This window comes from Petaurus breviceps, unplaced genomic scaffold (genome assembly GCF_028583685.1).
Source record: "Petaurus breviceps papuanus isolate PSGF00001 unplaced genomic scaffold, PetGlider_PUasm1.0 90903, whole genome shotgun sequence".
NCBI lineage: Eukaryota > Metazoa > Chordata > Mammalia > Diprotodontia > Petauridae > Petaurus > Petaurus breviceps.
Window position 1 is genome coordinate 18,730,568 of NW_027187376.1, and position 19,055 is coordinate 18,749,622.

At 37.2% G+C, this 19,055-nt stretch overlaps 1 protein-coding gene across 2 annotated transcripts in view; it reads right to left on the reverse strand.

Annotated features, from left to right (window-relative positions):
* FAM117B (family with sequence similarity 117 member B) overlaps positions 1-19,055 on the reverse strand; it is a 116,272-nt gene that overhangs the window by 63,160 nt on the left and 34,057 nt on the right. For both annotated transcript variants that reach the window (XM_069075349.1, XM_069075348.1), the window contains exon 2: positions 6,087-6,238. In XM_069075349.1, the coding sequence (XP_068931450.1) occupies positions 6,087-6,238 (152 nt within the window). The remainder of the gene's footprint in view (positions 1-6,086; positions 6,239-19,055) is intronic.

The window sequence follows — 19,055 nt, forward strand, 5'->3', positions numbered from 1 at the left end:
CAGTTCCTCAAAAACAACACTCCACTACCCATCTCCAGGAAGTTTGCACCAGCTGTCCTCCCACCTATGTCTCTGCATTCTTCTCAACACTAATGCCGGAAGTCTATCCCAGTTCCCTAGCTGCTCCTGTGGCACCCCATCAGGGCTCCTTCTGCCTATCTTGTATATACCTTGGATCTAGATACTTGTTTACATTTTATCTCCCCCCATTAGAATCTAGGACTCTTGAGGGCAGAGACTATGTTTTGGGCTTCCTTTAATATTCCCATTACTTAGCATAATGCCTGGAACACAGTTAAACACTTACTAAGTGCTTGTTGACTTGCTTCAACAGGCATATTTTTCATATGTATATTAGAACAGGACGCTTACAAACGTGGCTACATAGGAAAGAGACAGCATCAAATTTATTTAAGGTTTCAGCTAAAATCTTAGGAAGGAGGAAAAATTCAGACCTCATTTTAATTCCCTGTCTTCACTAAAGACATCTGAAAAATATATAAAATGGTTTATGTCCTTCATTCAATCATCAAATGCATTCATTTAGATGTCCTCTCTAACAACACAAATTATAACTCATCTTGTGCAACTCTTTTCCATATTTTCTATTAAATTTACCAGAGAAGATTCACTCAATTATAGAAGGACTTTCTTGCTTTCTCCTGATATCACAAGGAGTTCAGTAAAGCACTTGGACTGACCATCTATATCCATCCCTCAGCATACAACCACATTCTTTTCTTCTACAAGCACTTATTCAGGGCTCACTTCATGTACGTTGGCACTGTGGTTACAAATACAAACATAAAATAGTCCCTGCCCTCAAGAGTCATATAGCCTATTAGGGAAACACGAAATGCATATCTAAGTCTACACAAGGTAATTCTGGAGGGGTGAGCATCAGCATCTGGGGAATGAGGAAAGGCTTCATGCAGAAGGTGATATTTGGCCCCAGTTTCCCAGGAATGGGAGACAGCCTGTGTTATACATAAAGAAGAGCAAGAGGTATAGTCTGATTGGACCACAGAGAACATAGAATTGGTGAACATGTAAGAAACCTGCAAAGGTTTAATAACAAAGACGAATTTATGTGGGATCCTTGAAGTATAAGACAGCTCCTACAATTTATTATGCAGTTTAAGGAAATGGTTAGACATATGCTTTTAAATTTTTTTTTTGTTTTTTTTTTGGGAGGGCAATTGGGGTTAAGTGACTTGCCCAAGGTCACACGGCTAGTTAAGTGTCTGAGGCTGGATCTAAACTCAGGTCCTTCTGACTCCAGGGCCGGTGCTCTATTCACTGCACTACCTAGCCACCCCAAAAGTATGCTTCAATTTTTCTTTTTTTTTTTTTTTTGCTTTTTGCAGGGGGGAAGGCAGGGCTGTTGGGGTTAAGTGACTTGCCCAAGATCACATGGCTAGTAAGTGTTAAATGTCTGAGGCTGGATTTGAACTCATCTCCTCCTAACTCCAGGGCCAGTGCTCTATTCATTGTGCCACCTAGCCACCCCCTAGACATATGCTTTTAGAAAATGAATTTGTCAACTGTGTGAAAGATGTTTTTAGGGGCGGCCAGGTAGCACAGCGAGTAAGAGCACCGGCTTCAGTGTTGGCATGACCTGGAGATTGAATTCTGGGCTCAGACACTTAGCACCACACCCAGAAATAACTGGCCCTGTAACCTTGAGCAAGTTACTTAACCCCGATTGCTTTACAAAAAAAGAAAGATGTTTTTGACAGGTGAGAGTTTTGAGGCAGATAAAAAAGAGGCTCTTACGATGGTCCAGGCAAGAGACTGAATTAAGCTAGTAACTATGTGAAAAGAGAAGGGACAGATTCAAGAGAGGCTATTGAAGTAAAAATGACAAGTGTAGGGGCGGCCAGGTGGCTCAGCAAGTAAGAGCACTGGCTCCAGTGTCGGGATGACCTGGATCAAATCCAGGCTCACATACTCAGCACCACACCCAGAAATAACTGGCCGTGTAACCTTGAGCAAGTTACTTAACCCCGATTGCTAAAAAAAAAAAAAAAAAAAAGACAAGTGTGGTCAACTGATTAGATATGGGATGAGGAAGCTTGAAGAGTTCAGGGCAAAGCCAAGTTTGTACAACTGGGTGTAGGATGTTGGTTCATTCAACAGAAACAGGAAGTTCAGAAGAGGTGTCAGGCAGGAGAGAAAGATAGAGTTTTGCAATGGACATGTGAAGTTTTGATAACTACAGGACATTCAGTTTGAAATGTCCACATGGCAACTGCGACTATGCAAGTGGATCTTAGCAGGGAGACCAGGACTGGATATACCAAAATGGAAGTCACCTGCATGGAGATAATATTTAAAAGGCAGGGCAGATGAGGCTGTCAAACAGTACAAAAGAGAGAAGAGAAAATGTCCTCATACCTTGGGGTGCAAACACGATGAAGGGGTATAATATGAATGAAGATCTAGCAAAAGGACTAAGAAGCACTGAGACATGTAAGAGGAGAAGCAAGTGCTAAAGTGACTAAAAATAACAAGAGAGAGAGAGAAGCACATTTAAAAGGAGAGCTTCAGGGGCGGCCAGGTGGCGCAGTGAGTAAAGCGCCAGCCCCAAAGTCAGGAGGACCCAAGTTTGGTTCCAGCCTCAGACACTTAACACCCATACAAAAAAACTAGCTGTGTAACCTTGGGCAAGTTACTTAACCCCAATTGCCCTACAAAAGGCAAAAAAAACCCCCCAAAAACATAAAAGGAGAGCTGCAGAAGGGCGCCAAAGCGTTAGGACTGAGAAAAAGCCATCCATCATAGCTAGCAATCAAGAAATAATAGCAGCTTTGGATTGTAGAGACAATCTGCTAAAAGCAGAAAATGGAATTAAAACTCTAAGTAGAGGGACAGGCCCTGACAAGAAGGGAAACTCACAATTGGAGAGTGGATTAGAAGAAGAGTCAAAGAGAGATGAGATGAAGGTATTCTGAGGCATCTAGCAGGGGAGAACAAGCAGCACACACTGAGTGGCCTCTCTCTTTCCAGTGAAGCTGGAAGAGGAAGAGGAAGTGGTTTGAGGGGCTTGAGGAGAGCAGAGAAAGCTGGGAATAGCTGTTTTAGGGAGTAGGATAATCAATTACAGAGGAGTAAGCAATAATAATAGCTAGCATTTATAAAACACTTTAAGGTTTGCAAAATTATCTCATTATTATCTCAATTGATCCTCACAAAATCCTTGGGAGGTAGGTACAGTTATTATCCCCGTTTCACAGATGAGGAAACAGGAGGCAAATGGAGATGACGTGACTGACTCAATGTTAAGCATCTTAGGCCAGATTTGAACTTAAACCTTCCTGACTACAGTTCCAATGCTCTATCCCTTGCTGCAAAGAGAGCTCACGTGAGAATGACTAAGATAAATAGCCTGATTTCATTTCCTGATAAGATCATTAGTCTAGATGAGGGTAATGCTGTGGATACCATTTAGCTGGGTTTCTGAATTTGTTCTGAGTATTTTATAGTATTTTGAAAATTTTTGAAATAACGATACAGCACCAGACAGTTGAAAAAACACAGATATGAAATCAGAGGGCTTGGTACAAGTTATGCCTCAGTTGTTTACTACCCGTGTGACCTTGGCCAACTCATTTAATCCCTCTGGGTCAATTTTCTCACCTGTCAAATAAGGAGGTAAACTAGATAGTTTGGGGTTTTTTTGCTCTTTTTTTTTCCTAAGGGGGAAGGGCAGGACAATTGGGGTTAAGTGACTTGTCCAAGGTCACGCGGCTGGTAAGTATTAAGTGTCTGAGGCCAGATTTGAACTCATGTCCTCCTGACTCCAGGCCTGGTGCTCTATTCACTGTGCCACCTAGCCGCTCCCTAAACTAGATAGTTGAACATTTTTATTAGTAGCTTGACTATATTAGACTTATCAAATTTGCAGATAACAAAGTTAAGAAAGATAGCCATAGTAACATGATATTGTATAAGTCAAGAGCCAGAAAGATCTTGACAAGTTCAATGATTTATTCAAATGTAAGAATATGAAATTTAATAGTGATAAATGCCTAGTCTTACACTTGAATTAAAAAAATCCCTTTCACAAGTACAAGATGCTATTACACAGCAATCAACTGAAAAAAACTGTAGCTGACTGCAGTCTCAATGAGTCATTAAAATAACTGAGATGTTATAATCTTAAACTACATTGAGAGAAAGTACTCCAAATGAAGAAGACATTAATAGTTCACAGAATTTGATTAAGCCATACATGGAACACCAGGTTAATTTCTGAGTATCCAATTTTGGGAAGGGCACAGATAATATGGAAAACTTTCAGGAGGGCAAACTAAATGGTGAAAAGTCAAAGGAGTTTTATTGAGACCTACTGCTTTTTACACCACAATCATTTCCCAATATTTCCCCACTACCGAACCTGCCACTGTAATAAAGAAAAATAGTTAAAGAAAATCAAACAACCAAATATATTTTGCATGATAGCATAGGCAATATTCTGCTCCTGTGGACCCCTATATTATTATTAAGAAGGGGGAAATGTGTTGTCATCTATTCTCCAGGATCAAGATTGCTCACTGCAAATGAATTAATCATTTTAGTGCTATTTTCATTAGTTTTAGTCATTATATATGTTGTTCTAGTTCTGTCTGCTTTACTCTATAACACTTTCTATAAGTCTTATGCTCCTCCTAAGTTTATAGTCATCATTTCTTATACCCACCTCTATTCCATTAAGTCAACAAAACCATAACTTGTTCAACCATTTCCCAAAGAAAGGAGTATCCACTCCGTTTTCCTTTATTACTACCATGGAAAGTGATGGTGCATATATTGATACTATAGAATATTTATTTCTCTCTTTAAGCTAAGCACCAACATATATGTGTCAATCTCTAGGTCAAAGGGTATGACAGCTTAGTTTTTCTAACATAAAGAGGTGACCTGTTCTATAACAGCTCAACCTATGTCTATTAGTGTCTGTCCTGCATTATCTTGTCCCATTTGCTGTGTATGAGTTCAAATCTCAAAGCTGTTGTAACTTATGCTTCACTTATTGGTGATTTGGGTCACTTTTTCATATGTTTGACAGCTGACATTTCTTATTTTGAAAACTTCATACCATCATGGTCCAACTGCAGGTCACACCATACAAAGATTTGCCATAACAAATAGGGATATTTGGCTTCAAAGGAATAAAAAAGATTTAAGATAGCTTTCTTCACAAACTTGGAAGAACTGGGATTAGGTTTGTTCTACTTGGCTCCAGAAGACAACTTGGTGCAGTAGGTGGAATTTAAAAGAAAAGCAGAATCTAGTCAACAAACACTGACTATGTACTTACTACTATGTTATGTGACATGCACCACGCTAAGTGCTAGGAATGCAAGTACCCCTCCCCCCCCCCACCCCAAAAAGCAGCTCCTGCTCTCAAGGGGTTTACCTTCCAATGGGGGAAGACTACGTAACAGGAACTGAGAAGCATTCTCTCTGTTGAGGGAGAACAGGGGAGAGATAAGGTCAAGAAGTCAGAAAGTCAGATGTTGAGTTGGGAGTCAAGGTGGATGACGCGAAAAGACTTGATATTAATAACCAGAACTATCTGAAGGTAGAGTGAGCTGCCTCTGTAAACAGTGAGTCTCACCATTTCCTTCATTACAGGTCTGCCAGCAAAGACCACTACTGACCAAAAATGTGTAAGGGAGAATGTATATGAAATTCTTATTCAAATAAATGTTATCCTGGATCACATCTTTCCAACTATAAGAATCTCTGTGGTCCTTATTTACAATAGATTGGGGATAATTCGGGAACCCAGTGTTGGCTCTAGTTCCAGAAAAATTAGTTCTCAAGCTTATCAATTCTGTATATTTGAATTTCCAAATATAAGGGGTTTTTAGAATGAAAGTGCTATTTTTCCTATGTATTTACATAACAAATTTTAGGAATACTGTCAATATCTGATCCATTTTCACAATCTTAACTGAAATCCCCAAACAAAAGCCATATATATATAAGAATCTGAAGAGAGTTAAAGAAAATTATGAGAAAGTGTTCAGTAAAAAAAATGAAAAGGCTTTCAAAATAAAAGGATGTATTAAGCTTACCTGTGTAGCTTTGTCCCTCATACATGGAACAGATTGCCCATGATTATCCCGAGGCCAGTGTCCTGCAAGATAAGGGGCAGCAAGTGTATCTAATGAGGAAGTACGACGAATAATGCTGGAAGGGCTTGATGAAGGTGGCCGTGGTTTATCACCTAAACCAAAGACAAAAACATTTATTTGGGACAGTTTATTGAAAGAAATGAGGAAAAAAAAAACAATCCGAGCATACAATGTCATATGAAAAAAAGTTTCATATAGTTTATAGCCAAATGAAACCTATGATCTTCTCTACTAAAAGCAAGTTAGTGGGGGAGGCTAGGTGGCGCAGTGAGTAAAGCGCCAGCCCCGGAGTCAAGAGGACCCAAGTTCGGTTCCGGCCTCAGACACTTAACACCCACACAAAAATTAAAACTAGCTGTGTGACCTTGGCAAAGTTACTTAACCCCAATTGCCCTCCAAAAGGCAAAAAAATATATAATAAAATAAAATTTAAAAAGCAAGTTATTATTCATTTCTCCCAATGAGTTAAAACCTTGTACTAGCCAATGGTCAAAGGACATGAAGAAACAGTTCTCAAAAGAACTGCAAAGTATCCACAACTACATGAAAGAATACAAATTACTAATAAGAGAAATGCATATCAAAATAACCCTGAGGTTTCACCTCACACCCTACAAATTGGCAAAAAGGACCCCAAAATGGCAACAGTCAACATCAGAAGAACTGTGGAAGGAGAGGCATATTAATACAATGGTGGCAAAGCTGTGAAATGGTACAACGATTTTTGGGTATTTATTTAGTATTTAATTTTTCCCAGTTACATGTGAAAACAATTTTTAACATTTGTTTTTAAAACTTTGAGTTCCAAACTCTTTTCCAGGCCTCCCTCCCCACCACACCCCCATTGAGAAGGCAAGCAATTCCATACAGGATATTTATGTGTAGTCATGCAAAATATATACATAATAGTCATTTTGTAAAAGAAAACACAGATTAAAAAGAAAACTCAAGAAAAATAAAGTGGAAGGGGCGGCTAAGTGGCGCAGTGAATGAAGCACTGGCCCTGGAGTCAGGAGGACCTGAGTTCAAATCCAGCCTCAAGACACTTGACACAAACAGCTAGCCATGTGACCTTGGGCAAGTCACTTAACTCCAAATGCCTACCCTTCCCCCTCCAAAATAAAGTGGAAAAAAAAGTATCCTTCAATCTGCATTCAGACACCATCACCATCTTTCTCTGGGGACAGATAGCATTTTTCATCATATGTCCTTCAGAATTGTAGAGGATCATTGTATTGCTGAGAATAGCTAAGCCATTCACAGCTGATCATCTCACAGTATTACTGTTACTGGTACAACCATTTTAGAAAGTAATTTGTAACTGTAAATAAAGTGACTAAAATATCCATACCCTTTGAATCAGAGACTCCATTATTGAGCTTATATGCTGAGGAAGCCATTGATAAGAAGAAAGTCCCCATATACATAGCAGCATTTTTTGTGATAGTTAAGAATCGCAAAGAAGATGTCCATCAAATGGATAACAGTTAAACAAACGGTGGTACATGGATATAAAATATTACAGTACTGCAAGAAATTATGTATTTGATGAAGCCTGGAAAGATATATATGAACCAATGCAGAGTGAAGTAAGCAGAGCCAAGAAAACAATACACACAATAACTATAACAATGCAAATGTAAAAAACTACAGATGCAAAAAATAAAAAAATAAATAAATGCAACAAAATTATAAAGACCAAGTGAGACTCAAAGAGATGAGAGGATATAACTCCCTCCCCCCAACCTGCCCTGGCTACCCCTTCATGGATGTGGCAGGTCCACAGAGGTTACCCACTGCACATGCTTTCAGACTTGTCAGTCCCTATAGATGCCATAATTCATACCCAAGCTTTAGTTCATAATGGTAAATTCAAAGAGGAAATGGGGAAGCCTGAGATTAAAAGGCTTAACAGATTTCCTAAAGAAGAAAAAGATACAGTTTGCACTGTCTTGGTGCTTTCCAATAGTTCCTTGTCATTTCCTATGTAGGGGATTGAATCTACTTCACTGAATATTTACAAATAATTTTTAGGTGGGTACATATTTAGCAACTAATAGCAGTAGTAGAAGCAGTCAGAGGTCACAGGTCCAATCTCCTACAGAGATTATACAAGTAAATATCTGTTTCATCTACAACACGCTAGGTCCTAAACGAACTAGCCAGTTGCCTCGCACTGATGTGTTCTTGAGAGCTGTGTGTATGTGTGTGTGCGCGCATGTGCCAAGTGTATGTGTCGAGGACAGTCTGAGAAAATCAGAAACTAGAAGGGCCACAGAAATAAAACAGATCAAACACTTTTATTTTACATTACAAATTATGCTGCAGAGAAATTATATTACCTGCTAAGGGTAAGCATACAGTAAGTAGTAAAAACAAATCCCAGAAGGGACCCAGCTCCATCATACAAATAGGTAAATGGTCATCCAACCTCAAACATTTGAAGATAAACCTACCACTAATTAAAAGTAAATTCAACTTTGGAAGCTGGCAAAGTGATAGGACACAAGGGTTTTCAATAAGGTCATTAGAAAACATCCTAAGAAATTTAACTCAGTCAACCTTCCCCTTCTAAGGCAACCTAGGTTATCAGCCCCTGCATGAGTTGCTTGTCGTATTGTGAGCCAAAGGTTTGACTCTTGACAAAAAGAAGTGGGAATTGTTGTAACCTCCATTTTTAAGAACTCTGCCCAACCCCCTTCCCTATCAAGCTCACCTAAGAAACAAACCTAACACTTGTACTCATGCTCCCCTAGGAGACTCACCAACAAAACAGACCTAGCCCACCAGCCAAGCAGAACACCACAGCCCCTCACCCTTACCTAGGAACCAGTCAAGGGATTTTTACTGTTTGGCTAACTGACAGGTTGTTAAGCAACACTATCCTTTGGCTTCTGTATTTTCCCTTTCTGCCCTCCTTGGCAATAGTTATGTTGTGGCTTTTATCTATATAAATCCCAAGAATATGCATCTCAAGGCTGCATGATCTGGGTACATGCCCCTAGCAGTCCCCCAGTTCATTATGCTCCACTATTAAAACTTCACTTAAAATGATTAATGGTCTCACTTGCAAGTTCTTGTTACAACAAATGTATTGACCCACAATAAACTAAGTCATTTACAACTGATCATTGTACAAGGTTGCTATTACTGTGTACTAGGTTCTCCTGGTTCTCATTTTGCATTAGCTCATAGAAGGCTTCCCAGGTTTTTCTGAAGCTATTACTTATAACATGCCATAATATTTGTAAAGTGCTTCACAAATATTAAAGCATTAAATTAAAAAAATGTCCAAGTATAACCTGAAACACTCAAAGTAACAAAAAAAATTCAGGTAGAAAAAGAAATAATGTGAAATATTGTGGATGTACTCAGTGGACAAAAGACACAAAAATGTAAAGACAGAGCAAAAACAAAAAACAACTACAGACCAATGTACCTAATAAACAATGATGTAAAATTTTTAAGTAAAACATCAGCAAGCTAAAACAAAATGTTAGAAAGATTAGAGACTATAATCATATTTGATTTATACCAGTAATAGAGGATTAATTCAACAGAAAATGTTAAATATAGTGAACAATATTAATAAGAAATAATAAAAACAATGATTTTATCCATAGATACTTAAAAAGGATTTTCACAAAATCTACCATTCACTTCTATTAAAAATTCTAGCACTCTTAGAAATAAAATAAATGGAATTTTAAACGTCTTTATCTATGTAATAGAGAAAAATTAGAAAAAGCCTGTCCATGGAAAAGGACCCACATGCACAAAAACATTTATAGAAGCTCTATTTGTTGTGGCAAAGAATTGGGAATTTAGGGGATGTCCATCAACTGGGAAATGGCTAAACAAGTTGTGGTATATGAATGTACTGGAACACTATTGTGCTATCAGAACTGAGGAGCAGGAAAATTTCAGAAAAACCTAGAAAGACTTATATGAGCTGATGCTGAATGAGCAGAGCAGAACCAGGAGAATATCGAACACACTGTGCAATGACTAACTGTGATAGACTTGGCTCTTCTCAGCAATGCAAGATGCTAAAACAACTCTAAAAGTCTCACAATGGAAAATGCCATTCACATACAGAGAAAGAACTATGGAGTCTAAATGCAGATCAAAGCATACAATTTGTTCTTTCTCTTTTTTTGTTTTGTTTCTTCTTTCTCATGGTTCATTCCACTGGGTATAATGCTTCTTTGCAACATGACTAATGTGAAAATATTTAATGTGAATGTATATGTAGAGACTATATCAAATTGCACGCTGTCTTGAGGAGGGGGGAGGAAAGAGAGGGAAAGAATATTTAGAACTCAAAAGCTTGTGGAACTGAATATTGTAAACTAAATAAATTGGGAAAATAAAATAAAAAAGAAAAAGCCTTTCCAATAAAATCAAGAGTAAAGAAAAGATATGCCCATTTATCATCACAACTATTTAGCATAGTAACAGAAATGATAGCAATGTCAAGAAATAGAAATTGTGACAAACTTTATCATCCTGGATAAGTCATTTAACTTATCAGGGATCCAAATAGCTCTCTAAGACTCTAAGTAGAATATTTATTACAAGGGTTTTCTTTTTCCTTTTTCAAAAAATAAAAGTGAGAGACCTAAGTGGGAGAGAAAAAAAAAGAAATAGAAATTGTGGTATAAGCAAAGGCAAAATAAAAACAGAAAAGAAGTAGCAGTTATCTCTTCCACATCACAGGGAGTAGGAGGGTGGCACCCTCACGATCTGGAAAACCCAAGTAAAAATGTTTGGCCCTCGCTTTGTACCAGGTAAGAAGTCCGAATTCTTTCATTTTATTTTATGGGTGTTTACAGTACCTTATTGTAAAATTTGGGTTTATATTATACAAAACTATACATATATTTTATGCATTTCTGAGTTCCTAAACTTTCTCTGTGTTATCTGCTGGCCTCTGTGTGTCATCTGTGGCTTCCACAAAACTCCCAGAAAATTCCCATTTAATTTCTTATGCCAACCTGTGATATATCAAAACCGTGTTGTGGAAGGGATAACCATATCACTTTTTGCAAATGATATGGTAGTATATTTAGGCTTACTCTAGGAGTCTTCCTTAGAGAACTGACTGAAATTAATTGAAATAACTTTATCAAAGTTGCAGGACATGAAATAAAATTTACATACATCATTCTATAATTCTTTTTTAAAAACCCAGTAGGAAGAGTTTAAAAGAGAAATTCTACTCAAAAAATATAAAATTCCTGGGAGTGAATCCTTTAAGAATCACCCAAGCACTATATTAATCTAAACTATAAAAATCTTTATTGAAACAGATCTAAGTAACTGAAGAAACATTAACTGCTCATGAAGATGCTTGAGTCAATATAATAAAAATGATAATACTATATAAAAATGTCTGTTCTCCCCATTATTATTTGACAGTTCTGGAAAAGTTAACAGCAGAAATAAAAGAAAGAAAGAAAACATTGATATAAAGTGCCAGACTTTTTTGATGTGTTAATTTAATTTCCTGGATTTTTTTCCCTTTCTCTGTAAGAAATAAAATTGTTATATGAGATGGCTCTGTGAAGGGGGTGGGGTAGGAGAAGACTATATGGGAAATATTCTGGTGATGTAAAAAAACAAAAGAAATTGATATCTTTTTAAAATTACTGACATCAGAAATTATAGAAAAAAGCAAAAATTATGAACACTATATTCCATAAATAATTTCAAGAAAGTTTCCAAAATTATTTTTTAAAACTCCAAACAATAGATAAACTGGAAAAATCTATGGAATTTCGATGCTAAAAATCTCAAAGATTCAAATCATTAAAATATCTTATAAACTAAAATACTTTATAGTTAAAAAAGCAAGAGGGAAATCCTGCTAAAGAATATCTATGAGCATTACAGAAGACTTCTTTAAGACAATAAATGAGAAAAGAAATTGGAATGTTATACACACAAATTAGCAATTCCAGCTTTTGGACCCAGGCAGTTTTCCCCACAAAATTCAGCACAATTCATAAAACAAAAGATGGACATTTTCAAAGAATGTGACATGTTTACAGGGACACATATATTTTAAATTAGTCTTAATTATTTCAAATTTCCCAATAAACCAGCTGCTTATTAGATAGAATCTTCAAAATTACTGAACCACTTAATGTTTTAAAAGACTTGCAGATAAAGGAAAAAAATAGTATAAGAGGAAGTAGGTTGGGGTAATCCCAAAGTGAAACTAATATTATTTATTAAAGGGAAGTCCAGAGTTAAAGAAAGCTACACAAAAAATACAGAAAATTTTTGATTAGCAAATTTGGGGGGCAGGGGTGGGATGGGGGGGAAAATGATAGTTATCATGGGCCATGATAGAAAAAAATTCTTAGAGTCTGGAGGGCATCCTGAAGAGGAATAAAAACATGGTTGCTATAGGCATCATCCTTACAATAAGGCTCAAGGAGGAACCATCTGATGAGAGGCAGAGCGAATTCCATTGTGAGGAGTTCCCTTCTGATTCGCAAATTATGTGATTCCAATCCAATGCCTGACAAGCCTAGGAGTCAGTCCTACCCCAGGACATAGTCAAACCAGGCAGGATTTAGGGCCACTCTGAATGTTGCTTTATTAACCAGACTATCATGCTCACTTGTGATAAGATTTTTAATATTCAGTTAGGCTGATGGTAGATCAGGTCTGCCACTTGTGGCCTGCCAAAAGATTATGAGCAGCCTGCAAAAAACGTAGAGGATGTTAAAGAAAGTAAAGATGGCTTTGTCCATGCCCTGCTTAACCAACCTTCCACTAGTCACCACTGTGCTCGCCATGTAACTTGGTGGGTGGGTTGCCACTGGGCACTCTCTCCTTTATCACGTGATCTGCAGCTACCAACAATCACAAGGAGAGTCATAGCTTTTCATTGTGTTTTTGGTCATTACTAAATGTAAACAGTAAGAAAACCTGAAAAATGTATTAAAACTTGTACCACTTAGCAAAGTAATTTTTTAAAATGTTAATGTGATTTCATGAAAAATAATCTTAAGTAATAAGTGCAATTAATTGAAATTTCCCTTTCTTAAAATATGGTTTATTTGCAAAATAGTTTAATCATTATTATACCTTTACTTAGAAAGTAAGCTGCTAAAAAGCTGTCTGCAGCTTGAAGAAGTTTAGCCTATTTTAATTTTGGCCTACCTACTGTCAAGTGTGGTAGATTAACAGTAGAAGACAGGTAATACAAGTTAACAAAGAAAAGCTCAGAAAATAACACAAATAAGAAAATGAAGCAATATGGATGAAAGTGATTAATTTTGAGGGTACAGAAAAATATAAGCAGATGCAATGTCACAGTTCATGAAAGCACTCAAGGACATTTAGAACAATCAAAACCAAGCAGCACGCAAAAAGAAATGGGTAGCATTCACATCAACAAGGGTAAACTCAAAACTCAACTCACCAATCACAAATGTGGTGAAACTTAAAAAAAAAAAAACAACCAAAAAAACCAATCCTTTCAGTGGCCAAGAGAATAAGATAAACTCACCAAAAATAAATAAAACAAACAGTGTCGCAAGACTTTTACTTAAACATAGCAAATGTTGACATTTTTAAAAGGGCTTCTAAACCAGAATCAGCTTACCTCAAAAATCATTCTGTTTGAAAATAAAACATGCACATCCAAAAACTAAACAGCCCTCAAAGAATTTATGAAGAAAAAAACATACTTCAAAAGAGCTTTTGAAACTGAGCTGGAAAAACACCCAGAGAGAAACATTGGAAACAACACTGTTGAAGAGGAATAAACTGGCTTTTAATCTCAATAAGGTGGTAAAAGTATGTTGATTATAGTAATCAATGATACAGCTAGATTTAAGAAATTAAAGTAAACAACAAAGGTAAAATGAATTAAAAGTCTATAACTTAAAGATCACTATAGGTAACCAAAGAAGGAAAAAAAGGCAAAAGAATAGTGGCAAAGTCCATTAGAAGTCAATGTTCCTACTTCTCTGACAAAAGCTAAGAAGTGGAATCAAGCCTGAGACATACTTAGAGTTAATAACATAAAATATAGCATTTTTATTTGATGCTCCTACATTGAATTTAGCTAGTACCAGCTGGCATTATTATTGTTTCCAACAGAAATAATAAAATAATATCACTTTCTGTCCAAATGAATAACAATTTTTTTAAATAGTAGAAATTAAGTTAATTTTTAAAAGTATAAATTAAATATAAATGGACTGAATTCTCACATGAAAAGAAAAAGGTTAGAGAATGAAAAAAAAAAGTTAGAGACTGTGAACTGGTCAGTTAATTGGTCAGCTTACCACATGCCAGGCGCTGAATACACAAAGAAAGTCACAAACAGTCCCTTTCTTAAGGAGCTTATTTTATTCTAATGAAGGAAGAAGAGATGTAAATAACTAAGTACATACATAATATGAAGAGATTTTTGTACATGAAGGACAATCTGAAAAAGCTGGAAAAAAAACAAGAAAATCACATAATGTGTAGAGGTCTCACACAAAACAAATGCATATTCATCCTGAATATTTACTCTATGTGCCAAATCTCGGGAAGGACATAGTTAAGAGTAGAAAAATAAGGGTAGACATTAATATTTACATCAATGAAACCACAGATCTATTAACAGAATGTTCTCAATTATCTATTTTAAACCAGTACTGTAACCACAAAATCCAATATTTGCCCCAACAGTAAATTATTATTGACCACTGTTATCACATTTATTTGATGATTTTGGAAATATTAGCTATAATATAATATTATAGCCCTACTGGAAAGTCGGAGGGGGAGTGGGGGAAGATATGGGAGAGAGCAGATTGGGGGAGAGGATATTCAGTGGGATTGCTGTTTTGGAGTGGTGGGTAGGGAAAAATGGGGAGAAAATTTGTAACTCAAAATCTTGTGGAAATGAAAGCTATAAACTAAAAAATAAAAAAATTAACTCAAAAAATAAAAAAAGCAGAACATATTTATCTCAATTGTAGAAAGATTTTTATCTAATGAATTATTGCAACTAGATAATTATATTAAAAGGTTCTGCTTAACAAATATGCATCAAAAAACCAATTTGAGTGAAATCATTAATAATCAGATTAAAATCCAGTGAATATCAAAAGATATTGAGACATTTTCATTTATGACTTGAAAACTTGTTCGAATTTGCAAGTAATCAGAAAAGCACTAATTGGGTATCCTATTCCTATCAAATTAACAAAAATACTCTAGAAAATAACTCCCTGGTTAAGAACTTCTGGGAAAAGTGAAAAGTAATTACAGAGAAATTAGGCTTAAAACAATATTTTACACTATATTCCACAATAAATTCAAGATGGGTATTCAAACTGAAGCCTAAAGAATCTAACATAGTAATTAGAAGAGAAGATATATTTTTATAGCAAAAAACAGATGATGAATTCTTATTCAAACAAGAGATGGAGAGACAATTCTAAAAAAAGACATATTTTTAAAGGTTTTAGACAAACAGAATTAATGCACTTAAGGTAAGGAGCAAAAACAAAGTTAACTCCCCTAAGAATATAAGTGGCTGCCAGGAAAGTGGAAAGAGGGGTGAATCTTTGAGTCAAATTTCTTGGATAAGAATTTGGTGCCTGAGATATATAGAGAGCAGAAATAGTTAAGACCAAAAGTGGTCAAAGAGTATGAACAAACAGTTCATCAAAAGAAGGCTGTTCCCAATCACTAATAAGTGAAATGAAAATGAAAACAAACCACAAGTTTCACCTCATCCAAAGTGACTAAGATAACAAAGGATGGGAAAAGTCAATATTGAACACTACTTTTTCCTAGTTCTAATCTTTGACCTGTTGGTAGCATTTGGTCCTGTGGACTACATTCTCTTTCTAGGTATTCTCTCTTTTCTGGATTTTCATGACATTGCTCATTTTTAATTCTCTTTCTATCTGTAGGACCCTTCCCAATCTTCTTTACTGGATCATCACACACAGCCCCCTAACAATCTGGTATTTATGCCAAGCTTTTGTCCTGGGGCTTCTCTCCCACAGAACATTGTTGGTAGAGTTATAAAATTAGTACAATAATTCTGGATTTGTAATTTGAAGTTACGTAAATAAACTAACATTACCATAACCTTTACTCTCTGGATTTCACTGCTAGATGTCTACTCACAGGTATATGGATAAAAAGAAAGCTTCCATAAATGCTAAATAGTTACAGAAGCACTTTTTGTGCAAAAAAACCTAAAAAACAAAATGGATGTCCATGAATTGGGGAAGAAAAGGCTAAACAGATCATGGAACATGAATGTAATGCAGTATTACTGCATTGTAAAAAACAATGAACATTGGGGTGGCTAGGTGGTGCAGTGAATAGATCACTGTCCCTGCAGTCAGGAGGACCTGAGTTCAAATCCAACCTCAGACACTTAAAGCAAAAAAAAAAACAAAAACAAAAAACCCAACAATGAACATGATAAATATAAAGAAGGAAGGGAAGATGTAAATGAACTAAACGTGCAAAGTGAAGTAAGCAGAGCCAAGAAAACAATGTAAAGTGAGTAATGTATGCTAAGTATGGAAAAGGCCAGGTTGGGAAGGGTTTCCACTGCCAAATAAAGAGTTTACATTTGATCCTAGAGGCAATACCGAACCAGTCAAGTTTATTGAGTAGGGAAGTGAGGTTAGATCTGAATTTAAGAGAACCAACTTTTCAGCTGTATAGAGGGTGAATTAGAAATGAGAGAGAACTGAGAAAGGGGGGACACTTAGAAGTAATAGTCCGAGTGAAAAGTGATGAGAGGCTAAACTAGCTATGTGACCCTGGGCAAGTCATATAATCTCTGTCTTAATCCACTGGAGAAGAAAATGGCAAATCACTCCAATATCCTTGCCCACAAAACTCTATCAAGTGGTCATGAACTAGGGTGAGGTGGCTGTGTGGGTAGAGAGAAGGCAACTGACAGAAGTAATGTTGAGGAGGTAGAAATGATGAAACTTGGCTAATAGGTGACGGGAAGGACAGTTAAGAGTTCAAGATAATATCAAGGTTGTAAATCTGAGTGACTGGAAGAATGGTGGAGCCAATGACAGAAATATACTGAATATACTGAAGAGGGTAGATTTGAGGTTGAGGAGGAGATGAGTTCTGAACACGTTGCGTCTGAGATGCTTTTGGGACATGTAGTTTGAAATGGTCAACAAGCAGCTGGTGATGTGAAGATCAAGAGGGAAGCAAGGGCTGGATATATTTATAACGAATCATCTGCGTAGAAAATGGTCATGGAGTTCAAATTTTTTCACAATGAATTTAATAAAAAAACTGTCTACAATCCTGGCATCTATTTATACTTATTAACCAAAAAAATTCACAAGTCCATGAGACAGGCATTGCAGCTGGGTTTATTACAAAAGAAATAAACATGCATGGGGAACTCTTATACCAAGTACCAAGGTGCTCTCATTCCAGACAGAAGCTTACGTATCTACTAGCTGCAGCAAGGGTGGGGAGGAGTGGAGGGCAAACCCCTCCCAAATGGGAGTAGCACATGAGGAGGAAGGCAGCAGTAATTACGGACAGGGAAGGAATTTAACTCCTCCTAAAGGGAGGAGAAAGGCAAGAGAAAGGGAGGGGGAGCATGAGTAAGGAGGATGGCAAAAGGAGCACTCTTTTTTCCCTTGGGAACTGGCAGACTAGGAAGGCAAGTTGGTCTGCTTATCTACGAGGGTCCCCGCTGCAGTTTCTCAGTCTGGTGCAGACTGACTGGGGCCTGTCTTACAGCTGGTTCAACCCTCAAGGATACACAGGGAGTTCAGCTAGGGGTGCAGACAACAAATAATGTCAGCTTTGACATATAATGAAGGGTTGGCTTCCTCCTTGACTTGTTCAGGGTCTCCCGTATACCCCAGGTCCAGTATGGCAACTCAAGAAGACAGGTTAGATTAGCTTCAGGGCAGCATACTACATCCCTACTTGGCGTTTTCTTGGCAAAGATCCTGGAGTGGTTTGCCATTTCCTTCTCTAGCTCATTTTACAGATGAGGGAACTGAGGCAAACAAAGTGAAGTGACTTGCCCGGGGTCACACAGCTAGCTATTGAGTGTCTGAAGTCATGATGAGTTGAATATGACTGAACAGCACAAGTGAAGACATCAAAAAGTCTGAGAAGGCATAAAGAGAGAAGCCCCAGGACAAAGGTCTAGGGTAAACACCAAGTTGTTAGGGGGCTGTGTGTGATGACCCAGTAAAGAGGACTGGGAAGGGCCAGACAGACAGGAAGAGAACCAAGAAGAGCAATGTTACGAAAATCCAGAAAAGAAAGAACACCTCAGAAAAAAATGTAGTTAACAGGGCCAAATGCCACTTACAAGTCAAAAATGAGAACTGGGGAAAAAAAACCAAAAATGTCTGATTTGGTTATTGAGATAACTGCTAACTGTTAAGTGATCAGATCAGAAACCACAGGCAGCAGGTAGTACAGTGGACAGAACGCTGGGTCAGAACCAGGAAGACTCATCTTTGTGAATTCAAATCTGGCTTCAGACACTAGCTGTGTGACCCTGGCCAAGTCACTTATCCCTATTTGCCTCAATTTCCTCATTGTGTTGTTGCTGTTCATCCTTCATTGGCAAAGAAGACCAATGACATCAGGCAGGTGATGTCATGACTTGTAACTGAATTGAATTTAAGAGAAAAAGGGCTGTGTCGTCAGCCTCACTCTCTCCTCCAATCATGGTAATCCAGAGGCAATGGCCCTGGAAGCAGAGAAAGACCTTTTTAAGCTAAGGTCTTTACGAAGACAAACTCTCTGAGGCAACACCCATTCAGTAATTAAAGGTGAGTAAGAACTGAGACAAAAGATGGCCTATTCTGCCTTCACAAAAGAATCGATCTGGGAGAAGAAGACCCTCAGAGTTTCTCCCTCATC